Source organism: Melitaea cinxia, chromosome 7 (genome assembly GCF_905220565.1).
Source record: "Melitaea cinxia chromosome 7, ilMelCinx1.1, whole genome shotgun sequence".
NCBI lineage: Eukaryota > Metazoa > Arthropoda > Insecta > Lepidoptera > Nymphalidae > Melitaea > Melitaea cinxia.
In genome coordinates, this window is record NC_059400.1 from 7,923,108 (window position 1) to 7,936,046 (window position 12,939).

The 12,939-nt window shown below is 34.7% G+C and overlaps 1 protein-coding gene across 1 annotated transcript in view; it reads right to left on the reverse strand.

Moving 5' to 3' along the window:
• The window catches only part of LOC123655307 (forkhead box protein O), a 90,687-nt gene extending 82,269 nt beyond the window's left edge, over window positions 1-8,418 (reverse strand). Inside the window, exons 1-2 of the mRNA XM_045591118.1 lie at window positions 7,450-8,418; window positions 5,047-5,258 (exon numbers count right to left, since the gene is read on the reverse strand). Of these exons, the coding sequence (XP_045447074.1) occupies window positions 5,047-5,258; window positions 7,450-7,678 (441 nt within the window). The 5' untranslated portion in view covers window positions 7,679-8,418. The remainder of the gene's footprint in view (window positions 1-5,046; window positions 5,259-7,449) is intronic.
• Between the last annotated feature and the right edge of the window lie 4,521 nt (window positions 8,419-12,939).

The following is a 12,939-nucleotide window of genomic DNA, read 5'->3' on the forward strand; positions in this document are numbered from 1 at the left end:
AGGTCTATCATACATATGCAATATAAACGAAATGCCAAAAATTTCCAAAGCCCTAGAGTCAATTGGGTCGACGTCGTTTATGCGATACCAAGGCTAGTGATTCACGCGGCGGTCACACCGCCTACTATATAATCTAATCAATTTATTATGCACGATTCTTTGCTTCAAATCTGATGAATAATGTCCATTGCTTCGATCGAACAACTCAATAGTAATTTACGCGCAATAAGTGTACCATTTATAGATAACACCGGAAAGAAATCAATTGAGTCGTGCGTACACTATCACAGTAGAACCAGCCTCTACCAAAACTCCGATAAGATAATGATGTACTAACAGCCGTCATTGAAACATCTTGAAGTCGTTATATGTATTGTAATAAGGTTTAATAAGTTGAAAATCGAAAGACCACGCCAGATAAGTTTAAATCTTTACATCTCGCAAAATACATAGGTGTTATGAAGTGAATTCATAATAAGAATTTACAAATAATATGTTTATTGTGAAGTAAAAAAATCAATTTACCTAATCGTGATCTAAGTATTATTTACGCTGCTTTTTCAAAACATAAGATGGCAAGTAGTTACAATTAGAAAAATAAATAATGTTATAAATAATGGTTAATGTTAATAGCTTTTTGAGCATGTTCGCGGTTATACCGCATAAATTAAAGGGAACATATAAGTTACTTTAGGTACCTATTTCAAGTTTTTCTATAATATATATTCATCTTTTACTTTTATGATACTCAGCTAATTTAATCAATTATTTATGTAATATCAGATAGGCTATATAACATCACTTTACAAATCACAATAGCAGAATAGAAGCAATAAATGTCAGCGTAGGTAAATAACAATCTCTAGAAAAAAATATTATTTACTAAATTAATGAAATATTTTTGTTTTACATGACCTCATTTCTATTTACAGTAGGAATAATATTATTTTTGTTCTTATTTATGAAAGCGTTTAATATATACTTACGTTGGACTTAATTACTTATCTTAATTTGTTTTAGGTTATGGCTTAGTCAAAAATACCTACTATTTCTGCAGTCTTTTAAATTGTATTGAGGTTGTAAACGTCTAATTCACCGCCCACCTCCTTCGTTTTTTCTCCATTCTACGTGACATTGGCGAAATCATCAGTGCTATCTTAGCACTAATGATAGCCATTAATTCTAAATAATACCTAATACTTATGTTAATATTATTTAAACTTTTACAGCAATTTATTGTTTATTTTAACTGTAAGAATTATTTTTAATTTTATTAACTAGTACCTATACGTTGCATTTATTTGCTTTATGTTTATGACAAAAGAAGTAATAAATAAAATATTTTAATATATTAACAGTTAAATACTTGTTGAACAGTGCTGCGCTGCAACAAGTAAGCGGTCTGATAATATTTATTTTGTTATCACACAAGTAATGTGACTGTAAATACGACAAATGTTATCAATACCCACAGAACTAGATATAAGGCGCATGTACATCAATGTAACCTCAATTAAATATTAAGAAAGGTCTCGGTTGGAATTTTCCTTTAATTATTATATGTACATTTCAATGTCCTTGCTATTATTAGGTCAATTATAATTATGACATCTTATTATGATGTATGAATGGGTCTGTTATTATGTAAGCATTTCGTTAAGTTAGTCAGGCCTTTTTAATGAAAACCGAATTGACAACATATTACCCGTAATGAACACGGGTCAAAGTTACAGATAATAGTTGGTACAATTGAAAAAAAAATATTAAAAAATAAACATATCTAACTATCTCCTACGATGACGACGGTACGCGTTGGCGCAACGGTCACAGCACTGGTTGGTGGTTGTTCCGCTAGCGGTTACGGGTTGGCGCAACGGTTACAGCCATGGATTGTACCTGTTGCGCTGGCGGCTGCGAGTTCGATCCCCGCACATGACAAACATTTGTATTGGCCATACAAATTTTTTTCATGATCTGGGTGTTTGTGCCGTCCTTGTGGGTCTCCCCACAGTGCCTCGGAGAGCACGTTAAGCCGTCGGTCCCGGTTGTTATCATGTTCACCTGATCGCGATCGTTAATCATAGTAGGGAATATATCCGGCAACCCGCATTGGAGCAGCAGCGTGGAGAATTGAGCTCTGATCGTTCTCGTATGTGAGAAAAGATGCCTATCTCCAGCAGTGAGATATTACAGACTGAAGCGAATTATTTCTTATAGCCATATTTAGTTCAAATAGTTATACGATTGAAAAGTTGGACGCTGTACCATTGACAACTCACATATTTAGCTAGTTTTCTAACAGGATAGTCGATATAATGGCTAGACCACTGGCGCAGTTTTTAGTGACCCTGCTTTCTGCTCCAAGGGTTCTGGGTTCGATTACGTGTGTAATATAAATATTTATTTATATATGTATTATTTATAAATATGTTTATCGAATAAAAAATGTAACTATACCATTCAGCTGTTACCTATAACGCAAGCATTAAATTACTTACTTTGGGAACAGACGATTTATTATTTATTTATAATGAAAAGTATTTGAAAATACATTTAAAATTCTCATACTTTTACATTGTGTAAGCACTAAGCACAAGGATTCGAGTTTTTGCGAAGGTGGGTAACGGGACAGTTTAACGGTAGTACATTCATTTACTATTCAATGGGATCAGATGCGATAACCAATCTGAGAATAAAAATTATGCATTGTGATTGCAAGAAAAAATATTTAAAATATTGAAATTTATTTACTATGTTTATAAAATATTGTCTTTCTTAAGTTTCTCAGTTATTGTACTTATTACTTGATTTTTCTTTATTTGTAAAATATTGAAAACTACTTGTTTTTGTTTACAGTTTAATTACATTTGAAAGATTTAAAGTGAAATACAAATTACTCGTAATAATAAACAAATGTGTCATAATTATCTATTCTTAACTCCTCACATTTGTAACCTTTAAAGACAGTCCCATCCAAATGTGAATTAATCTAATTTTTAGCGAACAAAAGCAAGTTTTTAATTTATGCTTATAAATGAAACACGGGAGAGCACGTGTATTGTGTATCATTCATTCACCTTATGAGACCACATATTTCCGTCTCTCTCGTTGAATATAAAATTGACAGATGTCAGAACGTGATACACGACGCTAACACGTCGCTAATTACTTAAGCATACAATGACACGAATTGTGGCCGATGAATTTTAAACGCTATCACATAGAATGTAATTGTTAGAGTCGGATAACAGAACTAAGGCACCGTAATGGGTATTGTATGCGTAAACATTAATCAATGCCACGGATACCTATCCGAAGGTCGTCAACTTGAAGAACATCATATTTATCAATTCGCGAGACATAGGTTCTATCGCAAAAATTAATCTAAAATCCATAGTTTATTAATTGAGATGAAACAGTTCCTAATGGCCTATTCTACCTCCTGCTGTTAAAGTATATTTGTAACTTATTTGTAGGATAAACTTTATCCACAACAGATGAAACAGAAATGAATTAACTGAACAAGTTTTTAAGCTAACTCGAGAAATATTCCAATCTACGTCACGTGGTCGTATAATTTTGCTAGCAAAGGTAACAAGTCGATGTTTAGTTTGCTTTGCATTCCATTACCGTATCACAACAAGAAAAACATAAGTGCGTTGATACTTCGACAGCAATGAACGTGAGAATAAAGGTTACGTCAGCACTAATGGTATGGATTTAGCGTGTAATAGTGTTATTATTATCATTTATATCGGTCATGTCGCAGCTCGGATTGAGATAACGCGTGCCACTGCGCAGTTCGGTCAAATTTTTAAGCCATTCTTTTAAATAAAATAATTTTCTCTCCTGTCTTCCGGTTTATAAATTATAACTAGAGAAGAAGAAATTGACACTTAAATTGGTAAAACATGATCATTTTAATATTTATAAAGTAGTTAGTAATAATTTGAGTAGATATTTTAGATATGCACCACCCTATAAAATGTTGAGTTCATCTACTTAATTAACGCAAACGCGTTTGAAAAAAGATTTAAAACTTTCGTAAATGAATTCGGTATTTTACCAAGGTTTGTGGTAAACTGTAAAATAAACTGAATTGAGCAATACAGTGTCACAAGTTTGAGCTATACCTACATATAAAATGCAAATGATATTTTTTGAAGGCAGCTTTAGACATTTTAAAATCTTTTATATTCGTCAAAATCTATAACTGTTGGCAACACGGAAGTTTTTGGTAGCTTGTGCTCAACAATTGAAAAGAAGCCAGAGCTTTTATTAGTAGTTATTGGCGCACAATGAGCAGGACGCTAAAGTCAAGAATATATACGCATTCTCTTGTTTACTTTTATTCACTTTTTAAATTTCATCTTATTTAATCTAATTTTACCGTAAATATGATGCGTATCTCTCAAATATAGCATCAGAAATAAGACTATCCGAAAAGAATGAAAGTAACGGACATAGCCTATAAAATCAGCCACTTGAAGTGGCATTGGGCTCATCTCTGTCGCAAAATCGACGGCCGCTGGAGAAGACGTGTCCTGGAGTAGAGACTGCGTGTTGGTACACGGAGTGGGACCGACGATCTACTAAGACCTCCGGTGGAGGCTGGACGAGGATTGCGGAGAACTGGGATGTTTGGTGCGAACTTTGGGAGGCCTATGTCCAGCGGTGGACATAGATGCCATAGAATAAGGCGAAATATTTCTCGAATCTCAGAGTATTAATTTTAATTTAATTTATGTGTCAATAAATGAAAATCCATACTGTGATGTAGAAGAAAGGGCTCATAGCCAATGAACTCTTTGTAATACCTTTATAGGTTTCAAATCATTTCACTTAGTTTCATGGAAAAATACAGATGAGGTCATAGTTTAAGGCGTATTTAGGTTTCAAGACGTTAGCTTTTGTGTGTCGGTAGAGTATTTTTGTCCGATTTGTTTTGTTTGTTTACAATCTGTCATATATTATTTTTCTTAAGAGAATGAATACTACACATTTAATAAACATATAATCATGTTAAGTTATTAAAATGGATCTTACCTTCCATCCAGCCGAGGAATTGCTGTCGCCTTTATCCTTAAAATATGGCACGTTTTGAACCATCCACTCGTATATTTGAGACAATGTTAACCTATTGTCTTGAGAGGAAGTTATGGCTTGTGTGATGAGATCAGCGTAGGAGAGATTACCCCAAGCATTTCGCCGTGAGGAGTTTTTTTTTGTTGCTATAGAAGTTGGAAGAGGTGGAGCACCTGCAAGAAAACATTCGGTTCATTGATGGTAACGGTTATTAGTCGAACAAGTGTGTGTTGAATCAGTAAATTTTTACCGACATTTTAAATATTCAAAATTACGAAAAAGCGCTCTTCAAAATTAACTGGTGGAAGTTTTTTTAGATTTCTTAAATTCGTAACAAAATTATTTCAGTAATTGAAAACCTAATTTGTCCGAAACCAATGGTCGAGTGCTCAAATATTCCACAGGATGAATTGTTAAGTTTATGTTATTTCATGATCAGCATTTGCGGAAAACATGCATGATTGATTAAGCTTCATAATTGCACTTCCTTTTCTTTAATAGATGAGCCTATTGACCATCGGTGGACATTTATAAAGCTGTGACTGATTAAAATTTGTTTTCGGGATTCTTTAAGCTTTTAACGAGTAATTGTATATCTTTTTGATTATCTTATGGGGAATTAATTAAATTTTTTATTTGCTGTAGCAATAAGATATTCTTACATTCATTATTATTTTTGTATAATTCTCTTTTAAAATGATTTAGAAAATAACGTTATATATAATAACCGACTTCTTTTATTTTTTAAAAATGAGTAATAAAACAAATGAATATAAAAAGCATCTTTAAATCACAAAGTACTACTTGAATATTCAAAATATGTGATTATTAGAGGTCATTTAAATATAAAAATTTTCCACGTGTGAGTTGCATGCAAGTTTAATTAAATAAAGTATTTCTACATGTAGTTTGATAACGTAATTTTATAGTAGTAACTTAACTTTGATACAGTAGTACTTTTATATGATTCAGTTCAATTTTTTAGTTGATTTTTTTAGTACTTGTGAGATAAAAAGCAGGGAGTGAAATGAAAATATTTTTGTCAGTATTGTTGTTGAATATAACTGTTGACACTATTGCATTATTAGGTATAAATTTATAAGCTTTCACATCAAATCCCATTTGATAAGTTTTGAATCGTTAAATTAACCTAGCAATATTTGTTTATGATATTAACTTTTATCATTAAGTAAGAATGCTCAATAAGCAAAAATTATATCATATACACATGAATATTAATAGACGTACTCCTATGGTACGTAAGTTTTTTGCATATTAAAAAAGCCTATCCTAATGACTTTTTCAAAAATCTTTGCAGAATATAATTAGCGCAAACCATATATTTAACCGATTTAAAAAAGGTGGAGGTTCTCTATTTACCTATTTTTTTTTTTTTTGTGTATGTTACCCCAGAACTTTTGACCGGGTAGACCGATTTCGATAGTTTTTTTTTTCAATCTAAAGGTGGTAGGTATCGTGTGGTCCAATATAAATTGTTTAAGATCTGCCAATTAGTTTTTGAGTTATCAGTAATAATGCCTATTTATTTGACTATTTTTAACCTATTTATTTGACTATTTTAACTAATTTTAACCTCATAACTTTTTACTGGGTGGACCGGTTCCGATAATACTTTTTTTATCTGAGGGTAGTGCTTGTCAAGAGGTGTCATTCAAATTTGATAGAGACCTGATGAGTACTTTTGGTGTCATCTTTGATAACACGCGTATTTATTAGACTATTTTTTCGTCTTTCTACGTTGTATTACTTGTCAATGTAATTGAAGTCTGTTTGTTTTCGTTTACGCGCAACCACAATTATGTATAATTATCGGTTATTATAATTACTCAGTATTACTTCTAATATTTTTTTTTAATATTAGTAATAATTTTCTGTTCACATGTAAGATATCTTTTTTAGTTTATAAACAATTTTCACCAGTTATGATTTGATAACGTTAGTCTTATTTATTTTTTAAAATATTTTCTTCATTTGGGTGTTTTTGCTTAAGAACATTCTAATTTGTGAGCGTAGAATCGATAAAAAGTAAGGAGGAAAGGTTGTTCTAAAAGGAAAGTAAAAATTGCTTAACTGAAGTAAATTACAATTAATTAATTTTAGTTGAAATAAACACCTAAGCATATTCATAAATAGAACCAAACAAACAATACGAGTCAAGCTCTTAACATAATACACTATCTAAGTATTTATATTTAGTAGTTGATGTTGAAATTATGTAACTAAAACTATGTTCTAATAGTAAAATGTACCAAAACAACAACATTACATATTATTCTTTCAAAGTAAATATGTCATTCTGTTGTCTATTTTGGAACGTTAGATATAAATAAATGTATAATTTACCGCTTAAATTTTGATTGGAGTTCTTTTTGGAGCTAGGATCTTCAGGTTCAATGTAATTTTCTGGCCTGGGCAAAGGCCACGTGTTCGAACGAGCACGCGTTTGTGGTTCAAAGCCAACCTCGGCTAATTCTCCTAAAGGTTCTAATTCACCCATAGCTCCATCAAGTTCCGAAAGCCCTGTCTGTGAAGACCATGGACTCTGGTAACTGTTTCCTCTTTGCGAAGACATTTTAATGCGCGTTATTTATTTCTAGGCTGTGGAATTTTTGGTGGGTGTATCGTACGCGGCGCTCATTGGCGCGAATTTGCTTTGGTTGCTACCATCACAACTGAATCGAAAAAAAAAGAAAATCAAATTATTTATATTTTCAGAACGTGATCAGTCAGACTCAGTCCTCAAAGGTTATCTAACTTCTTATCACCCTGTTACACGAAGCCGATAACATGTGGCGTCGTGCTAACGTTCATAAACAGAGATGAACGTTTACGTATCTGCCATCGGGCCGCTCCCTAGAGGCGATTTTCGCTAAATATAAGCGCGGAGCGAGGCGGGGGCGGGGCGTGCACCACGTGAGCGACTACGCGCCGATTTTCCAACTCATCTTTGGGCTAGAAGAATTGACCTTGTAAGATGACTAAAATTCGTATTATTCCATCATTATTACTAACACTAAAAAAAAAGTATCAGACTAGGAAAACTTAAGTCCTTTTTGAAATAGTTCTTCGAGCATACTGATTTTTTTAAATTATATTAAATACAGTTATCACTGGTTATTGCACTTTGGTATAATTGTAAAACGATCACGTCAAACGGCAAGAATACCTTGCAAATGTCCACGCGGTCGACAAATCTCGCAACTGCGTAATAAATACCGTTCACGAGAAACAACGATTCGTCCTCGAGTTTGAACGGTCGGTAGTACACTGTGTGAGTGACGGCGTCGTGAGGCACGAGGCGGCGGCGACCGTGCGAATTCCGTTCGCGGGCGCCGCGCTGGCCGCGGGAGGCGCGGAGGGACGGAGGAGGGCGCTGATAGAGAAGTAGCATCGCGTCGTGTGACCGCTTGCGGCGCTTGCCGCTCGGGTCGCCATCTCGGCCGTACTTGCTTTTTTACTTCGCTAGTTCGCTAGTAAAAAAGTGATAACTCGCTAGTCCGCGTTATGTACCGTTTATTTTAAAATTAGAGGTTCAAAAACCATAAATAGCCACAATTTTGTTATACACTTACTAATTAAATACTTTTAAACGACTTCTATTATATGTGTTACCTCATAACTTTTTACTGGGTGTACCGACTTTTATGATTATTTTTAAATAAAAAAAAATCTAAATATAAGGTGGCACAATAGAACGTACCTACATTTTTAAAAAATAGATAAAAAATAAATTAATACAAAAGGTATAATTAAAATAAAAATAACAAGTGGAGTTATTTTTTTAGAAATAACATAATTTAAATGATGACCCTCTAAGACAGCACTTCTCCAACAGCGAATGGAAATTATTAAAAACTTTCTTCAGTAATACTTAGTAATTACTGTATTTTACTACGGATATTCTCCTTGAGCTGATCAATGTTTCTCGGATTATTACTGTAGACTTAATGTTTGAGGTATCTCCACAAAAAAGTCAGGTAGCGTCAAATCTGGAGTACAAGAGAGGATATAACCTCTTTTCGAAATCAGTCTGCCTGGGAACATCTGTTTCACAACCACCGTCTTGTTGGAACCTAGATTTCACTATTTTTGAAATTTCGAGTGCTGCGGTTATAAAAACTTCGAACATCGCAACATAGCGTTTCGTATTAAAAGTGACGTTTTGCCCTCGCGCATTTTCAAAGAAAATGGGCCCAATCATTCCTCTGTCCGAGATTGCCTACCCACACTGTCTCCTTAGGACTACGCAGTAGATACTGTGTTGGAGATTGAGATTCTCAATGTCCCAGTAACAAAAAATTGACGGTCTACAAACCTATTGTATGCAAGGGCCTGGATGGGAAACCTCATGGGCCTCAACAGAGAGAAGAAAATTGTCACAAATGGAAAACGAGTAAGTATTTCATTAGCAACGACTACGACTAGCCCGTTGGCGCAGTTTCTAGCGTCCCTGCTTTCTGTTCCGTGGGTTGTGGATTCGATTTCCGCCTGAGTGGGTGTAATATTTCTTTTTATATATTTATATATGTATTATTTCTCTGTATATTTATTTAAAAAAAATATAGTTATAACAGTCGGCTGTTACCTGTAAAACAAGCATTAAATTGCTTGCCATAGGAACAGACGACCGTGTGTGTATGTTATAACATATTTAACCAACTTCAAAAAAAGGAGAAGGTTACTCAATTTTTTTCGATAAATACATATCAAATTCTTACATAAGGTGTTCGACTCCTAATTGCATTCCTTCTTCCACGTTGGCGCAGCCGTCATAGCACTGGCTGTTACGCTGGCGGTCGCGGGTTCGACTCCCGCACACGACAGACTTTTGTATCGACCATATAGATGTTCGTCGTGGTCTGGGCATTGTGTTTTTGTATTGTGTGTGTTTCCGGACCCCCAATACAGGAGAAAATCTTACTGGGGGATCCGTTGAATGTGAAGCGTTTATTAATAATAAAAATGGGAAGTTCTGTAGATGTGATAAATCACGTTTCGCGTAAAAAATAATCCTACCCCAATTTTAAAATTAACTGTTTAAATAGACGAGCTACTTTGATTGACTCGTTCCGCAAGATACCTTTCAGACTCGAGGCGAGAATCGAAGTCATAACCCCCGGAGCAGAAAACAGGCTTACTGCAAATTGCGGTAGTGGGCTTGTCATTCTAACGAGTATTTTTTGAGTTATCCCTAATAATTACGAGTAATTGACTGTTTTTTAACCGTCTTCAAAAAAAGGAGGAGGTTACTCAATTCGACCGTATATATATATATATAATGTATGTTCGGGGATAACTCCGTCATTTATGAACCGATTTTGATAATTCTTTTTTGTTGGAAAGGAGATATCTCTAGTTTGGTACCATGATAACGAAACCAGGATCTGATGATGGGATCCCAGATAAATCGAGGGAAACTCTCGAAAATCTGCATAGCTATTTACTAGGTGTACCGATTTTGATGATTTTTAATTTAATCGAAAGCCGATGTTTATCATGTGGTCACATTTAAATTTCATCGAGATCTCATTACAACTTTTGGAGTAATCTTTGATAATGCGTATTTACTTGACTATTTTTTCGTCTACCTACGTTCTATTACTTGTCGATATAATTGAAGTCGGATTTTCTTCGTATGCCTGCAAACAAAATTATTCCGATTACGTATGTCGTATTACTCTGCTGTGTGGCTACGGCAGTAAATAATATATTAGTAGTAGCACTAATAGCCGATCCCTTTCTTCCTGTGAGTGTCGTAAGAGGTGACTAAGGGATAAAACAGTTCCACTATCACCCTGGAACTTAAAAAATACACAGGCGAAGAGAAAGAAAGAAAGCCAGCCCTGCAGTCACCAACCCGCCAGATCAGCGTGGTGACTATGGGCAAAACACATGAGTTCACGCCATTTTTGGCGCGAACTTGTGGAGGTCTCTGTCCAGCAGTGGACTGCGATAGGCTGAAGTGATGATGATGATGATGATGATCTAAAAATGCGTATTTACTTGACTATTTTTTTTTTCGACCTATGTTATATTTGTTCTGCATAACTTTTTACTGGGTTTACCGATTTTGATGATTCTTAGTTTTATCAAAAGCGGATACTTCTCTTGTAGTCTCATTTAAATTTGATTGAGACCTAATTAGCACTTTTTGAGTAAAGTAACGCGTGTCTACTTGGCTATTTGTTTGTCTACTTACATTATATTACTTGTCGATGTAATTGATGGCGGTTCGTCGGAGCTGAAAAATGCCGCCCGCCGCATTTTTCAGCTCCGACGAACGACTGGAGTTTACCGCTTCAGATCGACCGTCTAAATAGGCACAAGAAAGGCTTACTACTCTAAAAAAAGATGAATACCATATCAAATGGTAAATAAACGAATTCGTTGTATTATTTCAAAGCGTCGTCGTCTATCGGAACCCTATTGAGTTCCGTTAGATGGCGTTGCGAAAAACGTAACTCGATCATTCGTTCAGAAGATTTTACATTTTTTTTTATACCGGGGACCTTATATAATATGAAAATCAATTCTTAAGGAGTAACCTCCAATAAACACCATAAAGGCAACACATCTCTCAATTGAACTTTATATATAACAAGATGTGACATATATTTCATTTTCTAACTAATATTTTGTTTATCGATGTAATTGCTATTATAATTTTGCTAGGCGTTGTCGCTATTAGCGCGTGTCCTCGCGTATTCTTGCATGTTTCTTGCGACATAGAGATGTGCGTAAGCAACCATAGGTGGGGGTCTGCTGAGTAGGGTAGGCTCAACGGTATTTAAGCGCTGGTGGTGTGTGGCTCCTGCCTTTTCATTTGTCTTCAGCTTCGGCCAGGGTGCGATTTTATTGGGGTCTTTGTCGTGGTGGTCACGGGCGGTGCTGTTGGTGCCTGTTATACATACAATAACACGTGGCAAGACAATTTTGGGTTACCCGCTGGGACACCAACAATACAGATTTACGGTGTAAACCGTACTACGTATTACCAGAGTACGGATCCGCATTATTAGAAACCTACCCTCTGCCATGAAAATAATATTTTTAACCCCGACGTGATAATTCTCCTGCCTCCGGTGGTCATCGTGGGGGTGGACGGTTCTGTGGAATTGTGTGGTCGACGAAACTCGAGAGTTGGGTGAGATCATCCGGTGGTGCTATTGCGGAGCCACGTGTTCACGGAATCCAGTTGATAAGTAACCCTAGTTAACCCATGTGCCAGAAATATTACGAACCTTAATTTTGTTTTAAAATAATATTGCATTGTTTTAGAAACGTACGTTTAATTCTCAGAAGTAAGTTAAAGTTGTTGGTTCATACAAATCTGTGTAAAACCAAATTTTTTTCGGTTAAATCCAGGTTGATATTCAAAAATGTTTAAATCCAGGTTATTGAATAACTTTGTATTAAATTGCTATCTAATTATTGTCTTATTTAATTTTGACCTCCAAATCCAATTTAAATTTGCTAGGTATCTATTAATTTTTTATTTTACGCGCGACAAAGAAAACCGTATATTAAACGTATACATGTGCCGGATCGTCAAAAATGTATATCCGCGGATACGGATCTGGATACGGATATTTAGTGTTAAATTAATTTAACTTATAAATTTGAACATTATTGAGGTGTCAAAGACTATACTTCTGTAATAGTAAACAGTATATATATGCGTAAAAGAGTATATATGCGTGTGTGTGTCAAATACATGTTGGTATGCATAATTTTTAAAAAAATATTAGTATTCTGCACTTCTTCTCTATATAAACTACAAGTATACGAAATTTCATACTGTTCCGTCCGCGCAATTTTCGTAAAAAGGGGTAA